This window comes from Anser brachyrhynchus (assembly GCF_964034855.1).
Source record: "Anser brachyrhynchus genome assembly, contig: SCAFFOLD_319, whole genome shotgun sequence".
Lineage (NCBI taxonomy): Eukaryota > Metazoa > Chordata > Aves > Anseriformes > Anatidae > Anser > Anser brachyrhynchus.
In genome coordinates this window covers 195-25126 of record NW_027663920.1, presented here as the reverse complement: position 1 = coordinate 25126, position 24932 = coordinate 195, and the positions used below count along the sequence as shown (strand labels likewise).

The window sequence follows — 24932 nt, the reverse complement described above, 5'->3', positions numbered from 1 at the left end:
CACCAGGGAAGCTGTTACAGCACTGAGCCTGACGGATTTCATTAAGTGTTTGGACAATGCTCTCAGATACATGGGCTGATTTTAGGTTGATCTTTATGGAGCCAGGAGTTGGACTCAATGATCCTTATGGGTCCCTTCCAACTAAGGATATTGTATGATTACTTAGAAGAACTACTGTTTATTTCCAGTAAGTAGATTAAAACCTGTTCTAATAAATAAATCTCCTTACACAAGGTGAAATCTATTTAAAATTGAATATAGAGTTTTTGTTGACTTAGCAAATACAGTGCTTTCACTTCATCTTAAATTTTCATGTGAAAAAAAATATCCAGTAAAAATGTAGGTACTGTTATGTACCACAAGAAACTTGTCAGATTATGTATTTAGCATTTACCTAAAATTCCCCCTGCTTCCTTTGGGATTTAAAGACTAGGATAATACTTATTTCATTTTCTATATTGATGCATCGGTCAGTATAATTCTGTTCTAATTGATCTTTCCTCAGTTGTCTTCCATTAGTAATTTTTCTGAGCAACCAAGAACTACATGCACAATTCCAATGGGCTTCATTAATTAAATTGTGAGTTAAAAAAAGAAAAAAATGCTATATACAAGCATTATTAATATTAGCTTAAATTATGGATTAGGGGCATAGGAAGTCCCAGTGGAAGATGCCATATATAAGCAATTAAAACGCATGAGACATTTGCGAAGGAAAATAGAACAAGATTCAACCTGGTTGAATATTTTACCACAGTTACATAAATGATTTATTTGGAAAACAATGCTGAAACACAGCATGAGTAATGATGAACAGAAAATTACACAGAATGCGATATAGTTGCAAATAAACCTATGTGATCATTTGTCAGAACAGACTAATGATTACAATTTGACAGACAGTTCTGAGGCACTGTGACTGATAAATATTAATATAAACCCAAACATTTATAAAGAAGTCAGGAAAATAAAAAGCAAAACAGGGTAGAGATTTGTACAAGTAGGCAAATGACCACACACTAGAGAGCATCTACTTCAGCAGGATGAGAAGGTTACCTTTAGAACTAACAGAAGAAAAAATGTATTTAGAATACTGCAGGTTTTGATGTGTGCGCACTGAGTGAGTATGAGGGGGTAAGTGTGCTAAATCCAAAAATTAAAAAAAAAACAGGCTTTTGGTGTATGAAACACCTGTATATTCACGGGACTACTTGTAACACTGACTTTCACCATCAAGTTCAAATCTGAAGTTTGATATTGCTTCCCATCTATCCCACTTCTTGCTGCAGCTCAACAGACTGGATTCTCATCAGCATAGAATCACTTTGTCCTCTCTCACTTTGGAAGCTGATTGACAGAACAGTTAGGTAGGAAATGAGCGAAGTCTTTACAGTACTTCATTTGTGATGCTCTCAGCATTATATGAAGAACAGTAAGGCTGCCTACTGAACCTTATCAATGAACAGCATTGCTACAAGCTATGAAATACACAAATGTATGATCAGATGCCTGAATTATACCATCACCAAAAATCCATGGTGAATATGATGATGACCTACAAATATGAAGATACCTATTCTCTGTTTATTGTACTAATATTACCCCTAGTTTTGTCTATAAAATGTTTTATAATAAAATATTTTATCTATAAAACGTTTGCTGTTAAGATTCTTCATATATTTTTAGCTCATTTTACATTTCAATGGTTTTATGCATTTGGACTTAGCAAGACATCCACAGAAACACATATGCACTTAGAATTTACAATATTTGTGTTACTGTGATCTTATCGAAGTATTTAGTCAGCTATTAACAGGGCAATAAAACAAGCACATAGTACACAAATTACTGTTTAGCCGTGAACTTTCTTCATTTTTTATCTTTATTATTGCTGTACCATATATTTAGTAGTATTTTTACACATACATCATATACAAGTGCATATGTGGACTAAACTTTAGGATATATTCTATAGGAAACTTATGTCCTAGAGAAAAATCTATTTGTTCCAACTATAAAACCTATGTTTATTTTGTCCCTTCCATTCTGATTTTTTTTTTCCACAAAGCATCTCCATTTCCCTGTCAAACCTGACAACCCTCTCATATTCACATTTTAAGTACCCTTCCTCCTCACTGATGTTATTTCTCTTCATGCAACCTACGTGATCTCCTAAAGTTCATTGTTTCCTTTGAACCTTAGCTCTCCATAGCTTCTAGCAACTACAGAATCAGTGGTTGCTCCTGTCTTAATTGAGAAAAGAAAATTTAGACCAAAGAATTACTGCATTTTAAACATTTTCTTTTTTTTTATTTATAAGCACAGAAACAAGCCTCCCCCTTTGACAGAAGGTCCTATTATCCTATTTCTGTTTAATGTATGGTAAACCATTTAATAACTATTGTTTTATGCAATCTCCAAGCCTGTAAAAATATTTTTGTAGGAGAGAAAACACTGAAGTTCTGGATAACAAATTTTGTTAATGGTTTTCCTACCACACGCCTCTGTGACAGAATCCCAGCTTTCCTTGCTTTCAGTAGAAAAGCATTACTGTAAGTCCTGAAGATGACACGAGCTTCTATGTGACATATATGGTGAGGTCATAGATTAAACATTCTTACTCACTGAACACACCTGAAGCAGAGCAACAACAGGACATACAGGGTAGGGGAGGAAAACAACAGGGGAAAGTATCCTTGTGGGTCCCTTCTAACTCAGGATATTTTATGATCACTTGACCCATTTCAGCTGAGAAATATACTCAGCTGAGTATATTTTGCAATGTCAAGATTACTCAGCACTGTATTTTCAGCTTCAAGGCATTTTCCATTAGCATGTACTCTGGGCTTCATTAAAATATGGATCTGACATTACCGATGACAAGGCAACAGAGGTTTGTGGCCCTTCAGAAGAAGCACAGATTTCCTCACGTAGTCAAACGTACAAGCAGATGCACGCTCTGTTAAAATCTTCATTCTTATTTGATATATTATTTAACAAATCAAATTATATTTTGTTATTGAATTAGTTAATTAAGTGATGATCAAATGTAAATATTTCAGAATATAAGACTTCAGAAACACAGTGATCATTGACTTGACAACTACCTACAAAAACAACAGCAATGCAAAATTACTAGAGTGCTCTTTATAATTCAAATTCAGCATTTCAAGTGATATTATAATCTCCAAATCCACTGCGACAGAAAAAATCTTGTAATTTGTTTTATAATGGATGTATTCCCACCAAATTAAATCCCAGTCATTTTATGTTTTCTCACTTGTAAGAGGAAGCATCTGCTTTTTCTTTGAATCTCTTAATGAAATAGCCTTCCAATCATTTATTACCATTAAAACCTGTAAAAGTTACTGTTTGTCATTTAGTGTCTGGTTAATTGATTTGCTTACATGTTGATGAGGTAATAATAAATATATTCATAAATATGGAAGAGAAAATGTTTTTAGATGAAGTAACTATTTTTTGCTATTTCTATTTGCTTGAGACTGAAGAAAAAGCTAGACTTTAAACTTAACACAGAAGAACTGCAGTTTAATTTTGGCGGAAGTTATCTCAAAGATAGTAGTAAAATCTTACAGTATTGAAATGGATAAAACTAGCAATCAATTTAAAAACCTAATCTGTATTATAAATTCATTCAGATAAAAATCTACCTGTTTCTCTACTCAGACAATAGTGTATTATTCTTTTTGAAGGTATTTCCATAGTCCCTTCTGCTGTTGTTCAGAGCTGTGCTAAGAACCAAAGACAAAGTATATGTTGACATACCCATCTGAAACGATGACATATCCAGCTGGAATTTGTACTGAAAAATGGTAAAGCAGTAGTTAAAAGGTTGTGCTTCCACTTGTTGTACTTCAATGCTGTAACAATGTTAATGCAAGTCCACTGTCTACAGTTCCAGTAGAAAGAACGCTTAGAGATTAGAAAAATTTGTATGCCAGAAAACCAATGAGTTGAAGAAATTTAGCAATTTTTTCTTGCATTTTTTTTTTAAAGGAGAATCTTAAGACAAATAAAAACAGCACAGAGAGAAGACATGATTACTTTTTAATTCTTTTTCAAGGGATTTTTATCATTTTCTTGTTTTAAAGCCACAAAGGTACATTTTCTTTGTTTTTGTTAGCTACAAAAAGGTAACAATTGCTCACTGACTCATTTGATACAAAATACAGTTTTGGAAGCCAGTGTCTACCAAAGCGGATGTCAAAAACATCCGCTACTCACACATTACAATGAAACAGTCAAAATGCACAGCTGCAGAATACCTCAGACCAGGTGACAGTACTCACAAAACATGGATTATATACTTAAATGAACTATCAAAGCCATTACATCTATTTACACTGCATTTTGCTACTTTTGAAATAGAAGCAAAAGCTACTCACAAATTAGGTATTCATAACTGATGACATTATTAATGCAAATTTGTCTGACCCCCATTACCTAGCTCTTACAGAGTAGTTCAAATACTGGCAGAATACTGAATATTCAGACAAGCAAACAAAGAGATTTCTCAAAAACCATCTGCTGTCACTACAGATAAGGATAGAATGCATCAGAAATGTCATCGACCATATTACATTCTATTTTGAATATCTAAAAATAACATAACCATTAGCACTGAAATGTGATAAATCATTAGATTTGCAATAGGAGAGAAGACCCCTGCCGATCTACATTTATTTTTCTAAATAGCTGTGTAACAGGACACCAGACACTAAGAGAGCTCATTAACTGGAAGTTTACTTCTAGTAACAAGCCAGTGGCATTAGGATAACAGGTAGCTCCTGACCTAAACCACTCCAAATATTTATGGGTAAAGTCCAGTAATAACATCCTGTAACAACTAACATCTTTATTATTGTGAATCCTATAGACTTTCTTCTTATTTTTTTCCCCTTTTATTTTTAAACATACACTGACAGCATACTAGCAAAAACATTTCTAAATTTTAGGGCATGATAGAAAACAAGTATCTTCTCATATTCCCTTGACACTAGCCATGTCAGCAAGATGAACAAGAAAACACTATTACTGCTGTATACAACTAGTGGGTACAGACAGGGTTAATGACTTGATGAACTACAATGCTGATGGGATTTTTTTCTCCTTCCTCTTCTCTGTGCTACAGGTATGGTTGAGATACAGAAATATGCAAAACCAAGATCAAACAAAAAAGTTATCAAATGGAAAACTGTCTGAGTCTCATTATCACTTAATAATGGTGCCAAAAACTCATGTCATCAGTGCAAATTAAGGGAAAATATGGCAAATGTGACTAAGATAGATTAAATGAGGTTTTTATCAGGCTACACCGTAAAGCATAAGAAACTGGATAATTACTTCACCTAAAAAGAACAGCAGAAATGCCATTATATAACTTCAGAGTCTACTTATTACTGGGCTAGCACAAACAAGCACAAGACTCAGAAAAATGACAGCAGGCACGAGTTCATTAAAGAATCACTTGTTTATTGCTAGAAGGGAGCACACAGACACTTCATCTCCTGTGGCTCTGCCACTGCTACCATACTTCTACTACTCAGCTGTTGTAAGGGGAAAGAGGACACAGCTCCAATGTATTCCCAGATTCAGTGTCAGAGGGAGCACTCCCTATTGTCCCTCAAAGATTCCTCTAATGCTAGGTCATGCATGTTTTATCCCAAAGCACACCTTGCTACACAAGGATTAACAAGTTTTGTCACAGAAAATTGCTACCATACAACAAACACAAGGTTCCAGAAAGACTTATTTCTCCAGCACTGCATGTCTAGCAGAGGGTGTTTGACACTGTAGTATCAAACTTTCATTTTCTCTACAGTATGATACTGTCTGTGCCTCAAAGCCAGGCATCTCTTTGAAGATCACTACACCATTGTTCAAATATTTAATTACCGTGAAAAATGAAGAGAAACTGGAAGATATTATAGCACGCAGTATCAAAAGAACCATTGCAAACATTTCATAGCAAAATTGATGGGATATTAAACTGAATATTTGCCTTAACTTTCCAGGAATTTGCTTGACTATTGAGATTACATGATGTGTTTACTGGTTTTACCCAGCTGGGCAGCTGAGCTCCACTCCCAACCACTCTCTCCCTCTCCCTCCTCAAAGGGAAAGGGGAAGAAAATATGATGGAAAGGGCTCAAAGGTTGAGATAAGGACAGGGAGATCACTCAACAATTATTTCATGGGCAAAATAGACTCAAAATAGAGAGATTAATATAATTTATTGCCTATTACTTACAAGCTAGAGCAGAGAGAAACTAAAAGCAAACGAAAAACACTTCCCCCCCTCCAACCTCCTCCCACTGAGCAGAGCAGGGGAACAGGGGAGTGGGGGCTGCGGTCAGTCCCTAATGCTTCATCTCCTCTTCTCCTTCACAGTCACTCTCTGCCCCTGCTCCACGCGGGGTCCCTCCCACGGGATGCCGTCCTTCCCGAACTGAGCCTGCTAGAGCTGCTGCCTGTGGGCAGCCCTTCAAGAACTGCTCCCACACGGCTCCGTAGCACGGGGTCCATCCATCCCCCAGGAGCAAACTGCTCCAGCACGGGTCCCCCACGGGCGGGCGGCAGCTCCCCCCAGGCCCCCTGCTCCTGCGTGGGCTCCTCTCCACGGGCTGCAGCTCCGGCCCGGGGCCTGCTCCTGCGGGGGCTCTCCATGGGCCGCAGCCTCCTCCAGGCCACATCCACCTGCTCCACGTGGGCTCCTCCACGGGCTGCAGCGTGGAGATCTGCTCCGTGTGGGACCCATGGGCTGCAGGGGGACAGCCTGCTCCACCAGGGGCCTCTCCCTGCACAGGCCGCAGGGGAACTGCTGCTGCCTGCCTGGAGCACCTCCTGCCCTCCTGCTGCACTCACCTAGGGGGCTGCAGGGCTGCTTCTCTCACATGTTCTCACCCCTCTCTCCCAGCTGCTGTTGCACAGTGTTTTTTCCATTCCTTAAATCTGCACTCCCAGAGGCCCAACCAGCGTCACTCCCTGGCTTGGCTCTGGCCAGCGGTGGCTCCCCTTTGGAGCTGGCTCTGGTCTGTCATGGGGCAGTTGCTGTGCTCTTTTCACAGAGACCACCCCTGCAGCCCCCCGCTACCGAAACCTTGACACATAAACCCAATGTATGTACCAGAAGGAACAACTATCGAAGTTCACAGGTAAAAATTCAGTATACAGCCAATAACGTGTAATTACTACATGATGTTGACCATAACACAAATTGTTACTGTTTATTTGTTCTAATTTGTACTTAGGGTATTTAAAAAGATGCTTATGAGAAAGAAGAGCTCCCCTCTGACAGAGCTAACACCAGACCTATTCTCTACTTCATATCTAAAATTTTGGAAAGAGACAAACATATATTAAATTATATGTCAAAGTAGTTGCACTTACCCTTTCTGGTAACACAGGCTTAAAAAAATATTTGATGTGAACAGATGAAACAATTATATTCAAGTCTTTCCTCATTCCTATGACATTTGAAAATGCCTTCCGCAAGCCTATGCAAACTCCAAAACACACGAAAGCACAGAACTTGGAATATTAAGCTTTTTTGTTAACCTCAAAGACTGGAGACTCTGTTCTCCTATAGGGAATCCCCCCCACACCCACCCAGCACACCCAGATAACGGGTGCACTGCAACGTAACAGTGTTACTTGATAAGAGGTACACTGGACAGACAGCCTTTAGGGTATTTTCTGAGGTTTATACATGAAAAACAGAACCATGTTCCTCCAAAATTGCAGTACAGAGAAGACAATCATACACAACCAGTTAACTGCTAGAAGTTGTAACTCCAGGTACTGGTAGTTAGGCATAAAAAAATAGATTATTCTTAACAGCTTGATCAAAGCTGTTGAAAATTCCATATGTATGAGTTATAATTATTGATGTTATCGTTATTTGGTTCATTCTCCTAAGATATTTCAAGTCTTTTGCTACAATTAGCTAAAGTTAACTCATACCAACAAAGACAGCAAATATCTCCATCACCCGTATTTCCCACATATAACAATAATTCAAAATAATGTGTTGAGAAACAGGGAGCTGAAGATTTTGCTTTTCCACTTATCTGTAAAACAAAAATTTTCAAAGAAACTTATAATTGTATCTAGATAAACACTTTAAGGAAGGTCTGAGATTAACAAATCTCTCATTTGCATTGAAAAAGATCAAACAATCTTCTGAAAAGTCAACAACTAACTTACATTCTGAATCTCACAACACTCACCACAAATGTGTGAAAAAAGTAATTTTCCTTAGTTGTATCAAGAGTAATTTTGTTGTTGCTGCTTTAAAATACATATTACTACCGTATAATTTTTCAGCCTTCCAGCTTTGTCATTCAAACCTGATCAGAAATCACTATTCTAAAATGGCCTGATTTTGGCAATATTTGTTGCATGGTATTTTGAGATGAATAAGATATGACTGAATGCTCACAAACACATACTTTGAGCAACCAAAAGGAAAAACAAACAAACAAAAAACTTTCCTTTGGAGGGGTCACAGAAAGCACTACCAAGATTTTAAACTTCTTAGCTACATAATCATAAATGTCCTACAACAATAGGTCACTGTGAGTTATGTAGATATACTTTGCCTAGGAAGTTCAATTTGCAAAAACATTACTCCTTTCAAATCCTGACCCCTAGAATCTAAGCGTTCATTAACACTTTTCTAAACAACACTTTCTACCAACCAGTAGTTTTCCCCACCCTTCCCCCCCCCCCTTTTTTTTTTTCTTTCCTCACTACAGGTAAACACCAGACATGCACATAAGCTTGCTTATATTTCATTCACTGAAAAGATTCAGTCAAGAAGAAAGAGTTGACTTTTCCACAGCTTTTTCATGACTGAAGGGGAAGAAAACCTGTCTGCTATGCTTTTCTACATGCCATTTATACATCAGAAGAAAAACAACAACCCACCGACACTGACAGTTAAAGTATCTTCAAATTTTTTGCTCTGCAATGGGGCTAGCATTCTCATCAATTCTGTCTGAACAGGAAAGGAAAAAGGCTGGAAAAAAGCTCCTAACCACATATCTTATTCTAGCAGATAAGTTTGTTTGCCTCTATCCTAAGATAGAGGCATTGACTGTATGTTCCCTTTCTGTTCTTACTTACAGTGGTTGAACTTTCTTAAACCACCACCAACATTAAAAAGTTTTTCAGCAGTTGGCTAAACAACTGCACATATCCTTAACAAAAACAGAATAAAACGTCTAATCAATAGTGATTTTTGTATCCAGAAAATAAACTATTAAAGTTAATAAATATATAAGGAATAAAACAAAGATAAAACTGCTCTGCAGTTTTTATTCAGCTAACAGAGAACACAGTGTTGTCACACAATACGCTGTTAAGAGATATTTGATTATCTAATTAGGAGAGGTGATATATATGCAAAGCAAAGTTGCAGAAACAGTATGCTGGAACCTGCAAACAAGATTCTCCACTTCCTGATACACCACTAATTCAGTCTTTCAGCCTAGAAAGAAATTTGATTTTTAGATAGGCAACCTTAATGTATTGCTGAATGAAATTGTTACAGTTGCACAACTTCTTAATGTGTCTTCAAATAGGTACAGAATTGACTGTTCTTTTTCAAAAGCTTGCAGGTTGTTCTTTATTATTATTAATAATTTATTTTTATTAGTATTTGGAGAGAACTAAAAACATAGGTGGCAAGCACCACAACTTACAGCACTGAATAGCAAATAATTACAGCAGACATTTGGAAAACCACCAATGTTTAAGAGTTTTTCAGCTGTTGGCTAAACAACTGCAACTATCTTTGCCAAAAGCAGAATAAAATGTCTAATCAAAAGTGACTTTTGCATCCAGAAAATAACTCATTCACTAAACTATTTTAAGATTAAAGTTCAACCCGTTACTGTAGTTATATCTGTTCTGTTGTGCAACCACGCTTTCCATTCCAATCTCACCCAGAGCTTACAAGCTGCATCTCGTAAGAGGAGCTATTTGGCTGCACACAAGACAGACACTCAGGAGGTGCCCACAAAGTCTTCACTGATGTGGTGGCAAGTCCTTCTCATTACTGACTTGCAAGCCTTACTAGCTGCTCCAATTGTGAGCGCTACTTCAGATGCTCCTCTGAATTCTACATAGTGCAAAATACCATTGTCTTAAATTAATCCCCTCTAACAAGGTTGTGTTGTTTGTTTTGTTTTCCCTGCATAAGCAGACAATCTTTTTCCTGTATTTCTCCTGCATAAAGTATGCAAGGTTATTAGGTCAATTAGACGCAAACTCTATTGTGTTTAAACATCAAAAGACTCAATGCTAGGTTTTAGGCTGATTTTAACATCAGAAACTTCTGTTTCATTCCATCAGAAATTCACTATGAGGTGAGCCACTGATAACTAATGCCACAAACATTAAAAATTGCATTTGCTAGAGGCTTAATAGACAAATTGTGGGAAATTGCATGAAAATGCAGCATATGGATCACAGTGTGGAAAAAGATGGGGTATATATACATATATATAAGAGCATTAAAAAAAAGGAAATACAATGGCTGTTCAACATTGCCGTATATTAAAGAATGTTTTAGAAATGTTCGCTGAGGGTAATTATTTAGTGTCTCAGCAATAAAAAAAAAAAGGACATAGAATAGAAATAAACAAGATCACGTGAAAAATGGAGGCTTCTTTCAAACATGACTGTATAAGGAAGCACAGAAGAAAGAGAGGATTTTCCTAAGTCATTGTTTATTGAGTTAAACAGTCTCATTAGGATCAGTGGTGAAAAATACTGCAAGTCTAGCATAATGATGATATTCAAGCAAAAAGTTACATCTACAATCAAGTGCTAAAATGAATTAACATAAAATAGCTGTATTTTAAGATACAATTAGCTACAGTTTGAATCTACATTTTGGATACATATATTGAAAGCTGATTTGAAATTATGATTTCTCCAAAAGATATGAGCTGCATGCTGTAATTCTTTAAACAGAAATCAGCTTATTTTCAAGACACCTTGATACCGGTGTGTATACCTTAAAACTCTGGACCCAAACTTCAGCATGAAAAAGATTGCTTTCAAGCATACAGGGAGTGTTTATGCTATTTCAGTAGGGAGCAAAATTAACATCAAAGTATAAACAAAGGATTTGTCTTCAGTTTATGAATTATCTTGCAAAACATTAAACTTTTGTGCAAAGAAGTTCAGCTACAACCAAGTGAATGGAAAAACTGATTTTCAACCTAGAGAAAAGAATGTAATTTGTACTAACCTTCAGGATCAAGGAGTTTCTCTATGCCCAGGTGTTGCCTGGCTATGTTAAATGCATGGTCTAATCGTTGCACAGGTGACTGCTGAGAAGCAACAGCATTCCAATCAAACAAGTCGGGTCTAAAGAAGAAAACAAGAGGAACAATCAGTTGCTTCTTTTTTGGTGTTAGATTATATAATTCTACTGCTATCCATCAGTATCAGCTACTACTTTTTTGTTTTCTTAATGAAAGAACTCGTTCAGTCAGTGCTAGAACTAACAAAGCTTGGTTTCTAATGGGTTTTTAACTTATACCCATCCATATCCATCACCACCACATTAACCACATTTCTTATCCCCAACTAAATCCCACTGGCCTATAACCTAACTCCACCAAAACCAGTTGTTTCCACCCACTGCACTCTGGTCCTGTCACTCCCCTAATACCTGTCACAGGCTTGCTCACTCTCTTTCAGTCCCAAACAGCGCACAGGTGAGAAGAATCACGTGCTGTGGCTGTGCACACTAAAATTAGCTCATGGCAAGCCAAGCAGGATAGGTAATTGCTGTATTTATTTTGCAGCCTTCCTCCTCTCTCCAGCTACCAGTTTTTCACTACAGGTTTAAGAATGTTATTGCTGCTGACATTAACAGGTCTCTACTATACCTGATTGAAATGGACCAACAGGTTCAACATCTCACGATGTGGGAACATATGCAGCATAACTGCACAGGACACTTTTCATATCAAAACCTTTAGAAAAACACACACTTTTCAGATGAGTACAAAACTGTACTCCAATTGTGGGTTTCAGCTGATATAAGCAAAAGCCCCACAGCACAAATTAAATGTGCTTACAGGAAAGGACAGAATAAACAAAATTAAATTACAGCTCAGATACATAATCTGATCCCTTGTATTACCAGTTGCACTATTTGCAATATAAATAATGTTAATACACTATGATCTTTGGCATTTCATCTAAGAGTCATCCATTAGGAGATCAGAATTTTTTTATCAGGCATTCGGGAAAAACAAGTTTAATCAGGTGTTCAATAACTGATGTGCATATAATATGAAGAAAAACAACTATACTATTTGTGATTTTGACACTGTTCTAAAACAGAAATCATTTACACATGTAATTTTATCTACAAATATATCAAGCATGATCTAAACAATTTGCAATGCTGCAATTAGCTCTGACAGATTTACTTACATTTTTATTAATTTTAAGAGTTCATTTTAAACAGTGTCTCCCATAGTTATAATATATGGCTAAAATGTTCACTACATCATACTGTAATAACTTCAAGAGAGCAAAGGAAAAATGTTATATATGCATTAGTAATTTCCCAGTTACGTACCCTTGCTGTCCAATTTCTTCTGAGAGGAGAGTGACTTAAAGAGTAACAACGAAGTTGTTATGAACTATTTTGCTTCTCTATGCAGAAGTTTATAAACATTAATTAAGAATAGAAGTATCGCTATTAATTTATCCTTCCCACATGCAGAAAGACTTTAAAATATTAAGTTTGTCTGGAGACAGGAGGGTGGTGGACAAGGAATCTTAAGAGGTTGTTATCTAGTCATGGTTGTAGTAAGTCTGTGAGATCAGACTGATTTGTATACTAAAATACAGGCCTTTTCAAAGCACAGCTTATGTCTACACAATTTCTTGCATCCTGTTGGTACTGGATCTGCCTGGGATGGGGTTAATATTCTACACAGAAGCTCATATTATGCTGTGTTTTGGATTTGTGGTTAAAATCATGTTGAGAACACACTCAGTTTTTGGCTATTGCTGAACAGCACTGACACAGCATTAAGGCTTTCTCTTCAATTTCATCCTCCTCAGCATCTCTCTTTTACTACAAATAGCAAAAATTTGAATTGAGACATAACTATAAGAGTAGCAAAAGCTCTTCAATAAACCATTGGCAGGTGTCTTATGAACTTTCTTAATATAGTAAACATAAAATATAAAGAAGATGGCAAACATTCCACATCAACTCAGATGTATATAACCATCTACAGCAACTCAGATCTCAGAGCATCAACTTAATTAAAAATAATAACAATAATATAAGTGAAAATGCTCTCCCTATTCCAACAGGGATTTAATTCAGCAGATATTCCCTTTGTTAAAAGAATACCTCACTATACACACTTCAGTAGTCCCATCACTAGAACGTGAGCATTATAATAGCAGCTTGAAATGTCAGCTTCTCGGTAAAAAGTCTCTAGATGTTTCAATGTGTACATTTGCAGGGCAATACTGCCAAATATGACTGCAGGAGATATTACAGCCTAGAAGATTACGAATTGTGGCAAACAGTTCTTAAAAATCCATGAAAAAACATTGAAACTGAATTTCAATAGCTATTAATGGCTTCCAAAAGAGTTTAAATATATATATAGGAGCAAGCAGGTGTGAAAAAGTATTGAAAAGAAATCAAATGGAATACTGATTCTAAGACTTCACTTGTTCTCTCTGTATTGTTCAGGTTGTAGAAAGGGAAAGCAAATCTGTTCTTACATCTGCAGCTTGGTTCATGTCTGACAGGGAGTAAATCAAAGCTGACATACCTAGCAAGCATTCACTGTTCTCCCCAAAAACATACAGGCATATGAATGTTTAAAATATAAGTTAGGAAGAACTATAACATGTTCAACTCCTGCTAGCCACCAGCTGATCAGCTAAAACAGCACCAGCCTTGCTTGTGACAAGACTATGGACAGCATACATTGAAATGATTTAAAAAGTTACAACAGGAATTATATATGCATATACATATACATATATTAATCACAGAATGTTTTAGGTTGAAAGGGATCTTAAAGATCATCTAGTTCCAACCTCCCTGCCTTGGGGTGTGTGGAACGACACTTCCCACTAGATCAGTTTGCCCAAAGCCCCATCCAACCTGGTCTTGAACACCTCCAGGGATACAGCATCCACAGCTTCTCTGGGTGACCTGTTCCAGTGCCTCACCACTCTCATCATCAAAAATTTCTTCCTTATACCCAATCTAAAACTACCCTTTAGTTTACAAGCTGTTACCTTATCACTACAGACCCTAGTGAAAAGTCCTTCTCCATCTTTCTTATAAGCCCCTTTTATGTACTGAAAGGCTGCACTAAGCCTTTCTAGAGCCATTGCAACACAGCTCTGTTTGTAGTTGCAGCCCCTAGTAGTAAAACAGAATTTTAAGAAGCATCTTCAAAGCTTGCTCTAATTACTCCTCAGAGACCGCTTCCTAAATCTTTGTCAAAAAATAGAAAGCTAAGTTTTCACGAGTACAGATATAGAAATTATGACCAAAAAAATATGTATATATACAAGCAGTGAAGAAAAAAATACTCAGTATATTTAGGGGTCAATTTCTTTACTTAGTATAGACACGTTTATTCATTCTTTTTTTTTTTCCCCACATTAACCTGAAGTTAATTCACCTAAGATGCAGATGGCTGTGAATCTTGAAGAGGTGACGAATTTTGCAAAGATGGGGATTCAAGAAATGTAAGAAAAATAATGCAGACTGAAGCTAAACAGATGTATTTCACACACAAAACACTTTAAGTTATCTAGTAACAGTACCCACTTAAATTTGTGACACATATTTCTATCTCTAGATAAAGAATAAGGTTTGCTAAATCACAGGCCCCTACAGAAAAACAACAACAAAACCAATAAGATTATGGTAGAATTTATAAAATCAGTAAGATTTTATAAAAGGAAGAATTTCAAAGAAAGGAAGTGAAACGTTTTGAAGATACTTTTACATCGCAGGCTCGTACAATAACTGCGTTTTCATTTGTTTAGCGTTTTTTCAGTATCATGTCTTTAAATCAGTAGACTTTGTAACTTACATGACTTTAACTAAAATATAATTACAAAGAAATGTCATGTATGTTTAATAGGCTATTTTCTTAGGCTGTCTTTACGTCTAACAAAGGTTATAATGCTATTACAATTGGGCTACGATAAAGTCATTTAACAAAAAAGCAACTTAGAGATCTAATTCACAAAGAAGTGTATGCAGAAAGGAACTACATTCAGATCATAAAAGCTACTGCCTCCGTTTTAAGAATTGTTTTTTTGTTGTTCTTACTTCATATACACAAGAAAACCTCACAGATATCTCCAGTAATAAAACAGGATCCAGTAGCAGGTAACCTAGTGATTTGTTAAAAGAAAAGTATTTTCATACCTTTTCACACCATTACTTTTACATCCACATTTCCCTCACTGTACTGAAAACAAGCTTTTGCTTCTTCTATCAGTTCTTTTTAATTCCATTTTCCTTCTCTCCTCCTCAGTCTGTCATCCTGAAGCAGAAACAGCTGTGGTGAAGCACTGATTTCTAAGGCAGTCACCTGGCCTAAGTTCAAGCATTTTAAAGAAGCAAGGAGGAAGCTAATGAATGTCACTTACTCCTACTTCAAAATCCTGATTAAAGTGTAAGAAAGACGAAAGAAAAAAAAAGTTTTTTAAAAAAAAAAAAAGCTTTAAGTAACTTAGAGGAGAGAGGCAAAGATCTCTGATACCAATCTGGAGGAAAAAATATTACAAGAAGTAAATGGGTAAAGCTCCTGTGATCTAGAGCCTGAAATAGGGACAGTGTCAACCGTAGTAGAACTGACTTCTCCTTACCAAAACATTTTGTTTTGCTTATATTCCTGGTGCTACTTAGCAGCTGCTGCCTTGTTTAGTCAATAAAGTTCAGAACATTCCACTCATGGAACCATATCCTAAGTTTATATTCTGAAAATTCGCACCTTGGACTCAATGATATACCACTGTAGCTTTGTCAAGCAATCTGTGCCCCACTGCTTCTCAAACTTGATATTAAAAGCAATTGCTATAGAGTGTAAATGTCCAAAAAGACAAGGTGATTATATAAATGGGAATATTCACTCCAAGTAACCTCTTGAAAAATGACCAGAGAAAGGGCATTAGAAATATCTGATCAGAATAAAATGTCAGCCATAAACAAGAGAAGGGGGGTGGGGGTGGGGGGGTAAAAGACTATGAGAGAGAAAGCTTTCTACTGAGAATATTGCTCTCAGTGTGTTTATATGTACTTAGTTCTTCATGCTCGTCTCTTACTTACTTTTAATCCCTTCAAGAAGGCACTGAGAATATCCATTCAGATACAAATTCCACTACTCTCTGAAGGTCTTTAAAAAAAAGACAAAAAAAAAAAGCCAACTACTCCTCACTGAAAACATTAGATAAGAGAAATGAAAATATCACCAATTACCGGGTAGGGATAGGAATTGTTTTATTAAGACATGCAATTATTTTGTTATTATCAATCATCAAAGTAAATGGAAGCATACTAGATTACATCAGTGGTTCATGCAAAACTGGTATCCCCTCCAGATTAGTAGCATTTAATCCTTCCATATCTCAGGATTTTAAGGTATTTCTGAGTTGGAGACTTTGTGCTTGTGCACACTTTGTTATGGGAATTCAAACGGCTGCCTTAAAGTGTTTGTTTTGTTTTGTTTCCTCCATTCTTGAGCTTTTTGCATCTGAATCATGAATAAAGATGACTTAGCACTATCTAGGATGTTTTTGGAGGGCAGATACCTAATATGTAGCAGTGGCAGAAAAAGAAGACATACCAAGGTATAACAGCTTTCCAATGTGACTGTTCCTTGACTCCAACTATGGTGAATATAAAGATGTTTTCCATATTGAAGTGTCTGCTCTCAAATGTTTCACGCACTCACTCACCCTGAACACTTTATGTTGAAACAGATAAATACTATTTAGCATCTCAAGTGAATCTTAGAAGCATACAAACATAATGTAAGAGAGGCTGTGGTAGCTTTTTTTTTTTTCTTTTCAAAGACTAGATGGACACAGGAAACATATTGTTAGTAATACCTCGAGAGTGTTAATGTCAAAACCAATAAGATATGTAAATCTATCTCCCATTTTTATCTGCTCAATTGCTTTCCTTCTGATACTCCTCCTTTCCCCACACCACTCAGAAGGAGCAGTCCACAGATGAAGATGGTGCAACAAAAATATAGCAGAGGCTGTAAATTGAGGCTGAACATGGAAGCTGTTGAAGGATAAATCAAAGATACAAAAATACTGTAAACATAATCTAGTTTATACGGTTACTTATTTTACAGTTTAAATGTATTTCCTGAAAAATATTTGCAATTATCTGTTGTGAATTGCAAAAAGTTGAGTTTGAAAAACATTTGTTTGTAACTGTCAATTTAGGAGTAATGCTAATGTCGGCATAAAATGCACACTCCAGACACATGGTACCAGGTCCACCATGAGATCATTAACATACAAGACTTCCAAATTACAGCTAGCCTTTTTTCTGACTATTAACAGCATCTAAATGTGATGAAGACTGTGCAGGCAAATTACAGCCAAAGAGTCAACATGGAAGGCTTATGGCTTACTTCTGGCTAAACAAGAAACACCTAAAGTCAAGGCTAAACCTCAAAGACTTCAGTGTCAAAAGCAAAATCTATTATTTGCAGTAAATACTATTTTTTTTTTCACAAATGGATTTTATATATGAATTAGATTATGTCCTAAGTAACCATAAAGACAACTGACAGTTGGAGTGAACCTTGTTTTTCTTCAAGATGCCATTCCAATACAAAAGTTGCCCGGAGAGATAGGTAATGTGAAAAAGTACAATAATGAAGGGGGAAAAAAGGCAATAGGAAAAAGTGAATGAATGAAATACAGAGGAATAAACTGAGAGGAACACAGGGAAACTAAGAAAACATCTGGGGAAAAAAAAATGAAGAGAAAAGAGTAAAATGGGAGAACTGCAGAAACGACAAAGACGGAAAATGGAGGAGATTAAATAAAAATGTTTTGTGTTGCAATAGATTTTCATACTATGTAAGTAAAACACAAAATATTAATAAAGCATAGGATGTGTGAGACACTATGTTTCATGTAGCCTGGTGCTGATCACCTTTTGCTGGGTTTGCATTTAAACTCTCTACTTTAGGCATGAAGCCAAGACACTCTGACACCGAAGTAGGTGCCTGCATTTAAGTGACTAAAGTAAGTGGCAGGGTTTCTTATAGAAGGCTTTTTATTCTTATAGGATAGAGGTAGGTGCTCCTGAACACTCCAAATGTCTTAGTGTACCTATTTTATTGATTGCATCTTGAATCTTGAAGGCCAATTCAGCGATCCCGCATACTGAGCATGAAGTGCAAAGTCATTGAAAATCAATATAAAGGACGCACTAAGCACAGAGGTTCTTCTGAAAAATGACTGACTCAGGGCTTCAGAGAACATTAGGTCTTCCTCTGAGACTTTTGCAGAATAACTTAGTGATTAAAGCCCAGGAGAACACAAGTGGTGCATCCTGGAGTCTTGGAGACTTATCTCAGGAATTTGAATGTACGCTTGCTGTTTCCTAGATGATTGCACAAACTACTAGGAAGGGGACAAAACTTTACTGGGGTAATTCTTTTTCACTTCCATTCAAGACAGGCTTACCATGCAGAATGTTATGAAAGATTTATAACAGCAAACACAAAATGAGTGAAGAAGAACTTAAGCTTTGAAATCTTGTTATAGAAAAACTGAATGAAGAGCATGAATTGTAGTAAGCAGGAAATGAGTGTTCTGTTCACAGCTGGTGAGCTTTGCCCTGAGCAGAAGACAACCTTGGAGAAGGTATGACATACAAACACCCAGACACTTGTCTCGACAACACCAAGGTTGCAGGCATGCAGGCACCTACCTTCCACAACCAGGGACTACTTGTAAATAAGAGACTTTGTTTAGATATCTAGAGCTCTTTTTATAGAGCTGGACAAAATCGAATTTCTGATTATTGATTTCAGGCACCAGATGATGTTAGGCAGTGTTTTTGAGCATGCAATCTGGATATCTGACTATCTGACTGGATACCTTGACTAGGAAACAAGAAGACTGATATCATGTCTAGGTGAACAGACATGCTACAACTTTGGCCTTCAGTGGCTACACTGATTTGCCAAAGTAGTTATCAAAGTAGTTAAAATGCCAAAGAGTACCACTGATTTTAGCCTTTGAATATACAATACTGATTAGTTATCCAATATAATTTTAGCATATTTTCCCCTTGAGATTTATCTAATTTTCTTTCCCAAAGGTATCCTAATGCAACAGAGGCAGCACTACACCACTAAATTTAGCAGGAATCATTCAGTCTTTTCTGTATCACAGCATTCCTGTGCGGCTTAAGTAACCTGGTATTTCAGTTAAAAATAGCATTTTCCCATGTAGTAAGGCTGTGCGCAGACAATGCTTCAAGGAGATGAAGAGGTATTCATGCCCACAGAAATTATCCATAGCTCCCACACTTTAACACAGCTTCTGTGGAAGTAATCATCTACAAGTATGGAGCCAGATCTTTAGACTGAAAGGGATTCATTGATTTCTACAGGACAATTGCATTCTTATATTCAGGTCCTTAAGAATGAAACCACCTATGAAATGAGAGACAGAACAAATTAAAAGGAGAAAATGGTCATCAGTGGAAATGACCAAAAAAGTAAGTTTAGAGAGTGCCCAGGGAAAACAAAACCAACCAACCAACCAACCAAAAACATTTGAGCCAATGAGCAATGAAAAAAAGTAGTTATTGAAAGCTAGTGACAGAGTCTGTGTCTACAGTGTGAGATGAAGGCTCCATTTGACAATACTGTTTCCCAAAGCATGCATCCTAAGTGCATCCTGTTATGTCAGAAGAAGATATGGATGAATAGCAGCCCCAGTGTGCCTTCTAGTCTTCTGAGGGATACCAGAATAGGGAGACTGGGAGGAAACAACCATGCACTTGGGCACATCACCACTTTGCTGGACAGGACCAAGAGATTAGATGGTAAGTGACCTCTCAAAATAGTGTATTCTACACTTACACTACTAGAAGCTACTTTTTAGTTCCTTTGTGCCCTTAGCAATATCCTGAAACAAGACATGCCTGCTATCCTCCAAATGATAACTCTTCAAGAACTAGTTAGCTGGACACATAATCAAAATGTATGAAATTTTCTGGTGCACGTTGTTTTGTTGCCTGAAACAGGCTGATACTGTCCTGTTATTTACAGATGTCCTTGTAGGGACTTCTGTGCTAGATGCCATTTCTTGATTGTTCATTTTGCAGTGCAAGTTACCTACGACATATAAAAGCCTCTCCACTCAAGGGCATTTAGTGCTTTAATTTGAAATTATTATTCCACAGTTTTTGTGGTAAAGCAAAAAAAAAAAAGAATTCAGGCCATTAAACAACAAAAGAAATTCAACCCCTTCCCTCAAATTACATTTAGTACTTGATAGTGTTTAACAAACTTTTATATAGAAAGAAAAATCAAAATGTCATAAAAAATTCTAAAACATCATAGTTTTGCAAACTGTAATATATACATTAAATGAATGACAGTTTGTTATGATCATATTATTAACACATTAAAAGCTCTCTGTAACTGCTACAGAGTAATTTAGAGGAATAGTGATCTGGGAAGAAAACCCAGAGATACACTTATGAGACATACTCTAACCTTGGGCAACCATTCAGTCTTCACTTTCTCAGGGCTCACAGTATAACAAAAACAGCACTCCATTTCCTGGAAGATCCAGGGAAAGATTGTGTTGAACTGCATTAATTACTTCCCCCAAATAATAATAAATTTACATTCTTATGAGCTTTCATCTAACATAAATACTGTAAGATGTAAGTATGATCAAAAAGAAAGGATATGCATGCCTGTTCCAAAATTAATTAGCCTTAGAAGGATGTAGCTAGTGATTAACTCTACAAATGAGTTATTAATAGACAAACCCTAAACCAATATTTTGATATGACAAATGAAGAACATTACCGTCCATACAACATCACCATTTTGAGTTCCCAGCTCAGTGGTAACCAAATGTAGTGGTTGTCATGTATTTACTAGAGTGAAGTGAGTATGTCTGAACACATCATCATCTTGTAATTATTATCTGCATGTATCTTATTTGCCTGTTAATGAGCTTTTTCTTATACAGTTAAGTGGTTGATTCTCCTTAGCAAATCATCCCCAACAACAATCGCCATTACAAAAGTAATACAGCTGTGTAGAGGTAGAAAACTGAAGAAAAAATACATACTTCCCAGTTGCTGATGAGTCCAGTTAAAGATGAAGTTCTCCACGCGCATTACTCCAGCATAGACTCAAGACAGTTTAACATTACATCTAACAGGGTAGGACCGTGGACTCCACTGGTAAGGGTGCTATCCCTCTCTCTCCCTCTCTTCCGTTTTCATTCCCCATGCTTACCAAGGCTTATATATGTCCTTTCACTACTTTTCTTGCACTGGATCATGGGACTGCATTGTAACAATTAAGCTGATCTAACACAAAGATAGCTCACAAAACCAAACAAAATTCCTAGATAGTAACTTTTCCAGTGGGTCAGCATGCCGAACTAACTGCCCTAATACTTTTGCCACTAGAGGTACATGAGGCAGAAGAACTGCCCTAATACTCCTGTCACAAGAGGCGTGTTATAACTTCCATACCAGAGAGGCACATGAGAACTACCTCAGAAAGATGCAAACTACCATACCAGAACTGCCCTAAATACCACAAGAGATTGTCTTAGATTGTGCTTTTGTAAGTATTTTTGTAAGTATTTTTGACAAATTTTATTTTAAAATTTTAGTAACTAAAAATAATTAAAAAGAAAGCTTGAATTGTAATAATTTCTTTTAAATTCCATTTATCTATCACTAAATAGAACATGCCCATCTACTCACTCAAAAACTCAGCACTCACCGATAATTTGGAGCACTCAGCCGACTTGCAGGACAGTGCTCTTTAAGTGAGAAATATAGAAGTATGAAAAGACAGATCAGGAGGCTTACCACATTAGAAAATAAATGTTGCTTTGCAACAAGTAGTGCCATAACCACACCAGGTAGGCCTTTAAGAAAAAATGGCAAAACCTTTTCCTTAATCCAAGTACACAGAACCACTAGAGGACTTTGAATCTCTGATGATAGAGTTTCATATAGCATAGACCAAAACTAGTCAACTTCTGAGAAAGGGAGAATACTCAAAACAGCTTGGGAAACAACATAAAGGTTTTGAAAACAAAGGCTAACTTCTCCAGCTGTGTACCTTCAAGGCAAATCCATAATTTCAGTCCAGCAACTCTCTGACGCTTTCAGCAAGCACTACATTGTAACCCTCCAAGTGCCTACAGGAAAATCTTTTCCCTGTAGGACTACTTTTAAAGGGTTAATTTTGGATCTATTGCTTGCTTGTCTGAAAAGTTTCCAAGTCTGCACTTCTCTTTCAAACTCTCTTCTTGCTTATACACTAAAATTCCAGAAAATAATCTGAACTGAGCATCCTCAGTTGTGCTGGGGGAAAACAGATCCTCTTCCTCTGCAAGAGGTTTCAGTCTGACACGAAATACAGCCCCGACATCAAAGCAAACAGGCAGGCATTTAAAAGAATGCTGAGAGCCCCACTCAGTAAATAGCTAAAACCACATAATAGATACACCATCCCCAAGCCCTGTAAAGTTATCTGTTACAAGCTAGCTGAAACAATGAAAAGTTAGTTTTCCTACCTGTGACTGTGAAGGAGTGCATTGAAAGCCAATCCATCAGACCAGCTACTGTTATATCCAAATGTTATCAACATTTTCCAATGTCATAAATCTTTTGGGGGGGGGTCCTAAAAGTGACCTCACGGGGAGGGATTTGGGGGATTTTCACCCAAAATTTGGGGTCTGGGGGGGGGAATCCTACAGGCACACCACAAGCAGCGGTTTTGGGGGAAATTTCCCAAATTTGGTTTTTTTTTCGGGGGGGTCCCTAATTGGGGTCACAAGCAGCGGGTTTCGGGGGAAAATCCCCAAATTTGAGGATTGTTGAGGAAATTTCCCCAAACTTAGTGTTTTCTTTGAGGAGGGGGCCCCAAAACGGGGTCGCAAGCAGCGGTTTTGGGGGAATTTCCCCAGATTTTGGGACTTTTGGGGGGATTTCCCCAAATTTGGGGGGTTTCAGTGGGGGTGGGGGGTCTCAAACGTGGGTAACAAAGTGCAGGTTTTGGGCGATTTCCCCCAAAAAAGTTTGTTTTTTTTTTAAGGGGGTGTCCCCGTGCCCCCCCCCTTTGTGTCACAAGCAGCAGCTTTTGGGGCCGTTTCCCCGGATTTTGGGGCATTTTCCCTGGATTTTGGGGCTTTTTTTTTGGGGAGGGGGGGATTTCCCTAAATTCTTTTTTGGGGGGGCTCATTTGAGGACTCAAATGCCCCCCCCCAAGTCATTTAGGGTCAGGGGGAACCCCAAAATGCCCCCTCCCAATGATTTAGGGTGCCGGGGGGGCTCAAAATGCCCCCCCCAAATCATTTGGGGTGGGAGGGGCCCTACAATGCCCCCCCCGAAGGCCCTAAAGGTAAGGGGGGGCCCCAAAATGCCCCCCCCCCAAATCGTTTGGGGGGGGGGGTCCCAAACAGCGGGATTTAGGGGATTTCCCCCAAAATTTGGGGTCGGGGGGGGCGCAGGGGTAAGAAATGTATTTTTTTTTAGGGGATTTTTTTTAGGGGACCCCAAAATGCCCCCCCCAATGATTTAGGGTGCGGGGGGGGGCTCAAAATGCACCCCCCAGGGTGTTTAAGGTAAGGGGGGGGCCCCAAAATGCCCCCCCCAAATCGTTTAGGGTGTGGGGGGGTCCCAAACAGCGGGATTCAGGGGATTTGCCCCAAAATTTGGGGTCGGGGGGGGCGCAGGGGTAAGAAATGTATTTTTTTTAGGGGATTTTCCTCTAAATTTTAAGGGGGGGGGCAAAACTGCGGGTTTTGGGGGATTTCTCCCCAAAATAAGGGTTGGTTTTTTTTTGGGGGGGGTAACTGCGGTCACAAATGGGTTTGGGGGAGTTTTCCCCAAATTTGGGGTTTTGAGGGGTCCCAGCAGCAGCTTCGGGGGGATTTCACCCCAAAATGGGGGGGGGGGGGCACAAATAGCAGCTTTGGGGGATTCCCCCCCAAATTTGGGGGTCTTTTGGGGGGGGGGGTCCCCAAAAGTGACATCACGGGGAGGGATTTGGGGGGATTTTCACCCAAAATTTGGGGTCTGCGGGGAGGAATCCTACAGGCACACCACAAGCAGCGGTTTTGGGGAAATTTCCCAAATTTGGTTTTTTTTTCGGGGGGGGTCCCTAATTGGGGTCACAAGCAGCGGGTTTCGGGGGAAAATCCCCAAATTTGAGGATTTTTGAGGAAATTTCCCCAAACTTAGTGTTTTCTTTGAGGAGGGGGCCCCAAAACGGGGTCGCAAGCAGCGGTTTTGGGGGAATTTTCCCCAGATTTTGGGACTTTTGGGGGGATTTCCCCAAATTTGGGGGGTTTCAGTGGGGGTGGGGGGTCTCAAACGTGGGTAACAAAGTGCAGGTTTTGGGCGATTTCCCCCAAAAAAGTTTGTTTTTTTTTTAAGGGGGTGTCCCCGTGCCCCCCCCCCTTTGTGTCACAAGCAGCAGCTTTTTGGGGCCGTTTCCCCGGATTTTGGGGCCGTTTCCCTGGATTTTGGGGCTTTTTTTTTTGGGGGGGGGGGGGGGATTTCCCTAAATTCTTTTTTGGGGGGGCTCATTTGAGGACTCAAATGCCCCCCCCCAAGTCATTTAGGGTCAGGG

At 38.0% G+C, this 24932-nt stretch overlaps 1 protein-coding gene across 4 annotated transcripts in view; it reads right to left on the bottom strand.

Annotated features, from left to right (window-relative positions):
- Nucleotides 1-22961, bottom strand: part of LOC308186644 (dystrophin-like) — a 114193-nt gene extending 91232 nt beyond the window's left edge. For 2 of the 4 annotated variants that reach the window (XM_080608767.1, XM_080608768.1), the window contains exons 1-2: nucleotides 22873-22961; nucleotides 11282-11400 (exon numbers count right to left, since the gene is read on the bottom strand). In XM_080608767.1, the coding sequence (XP_080464893.1) occupies nucleotides 11282-11400; nucleotides 22873-22946 (193 nt within the window). In that variant the 5' untranslated portion in view covers nucleotides 22947-22961. Of the gene's footprint in view, nucleotides 1-11281; nucleotides 11401-11927; nucleotides 12036-15475; nucleotides 15609-22872 lie in introns of those variants that run through there. The other 2 variants (XM_080608769.1, XM_080608770.1) reach the window with 2 other exon arrangements.
- Nucleotides 22962-24932: the final 1971 nt, after the last annotated feature.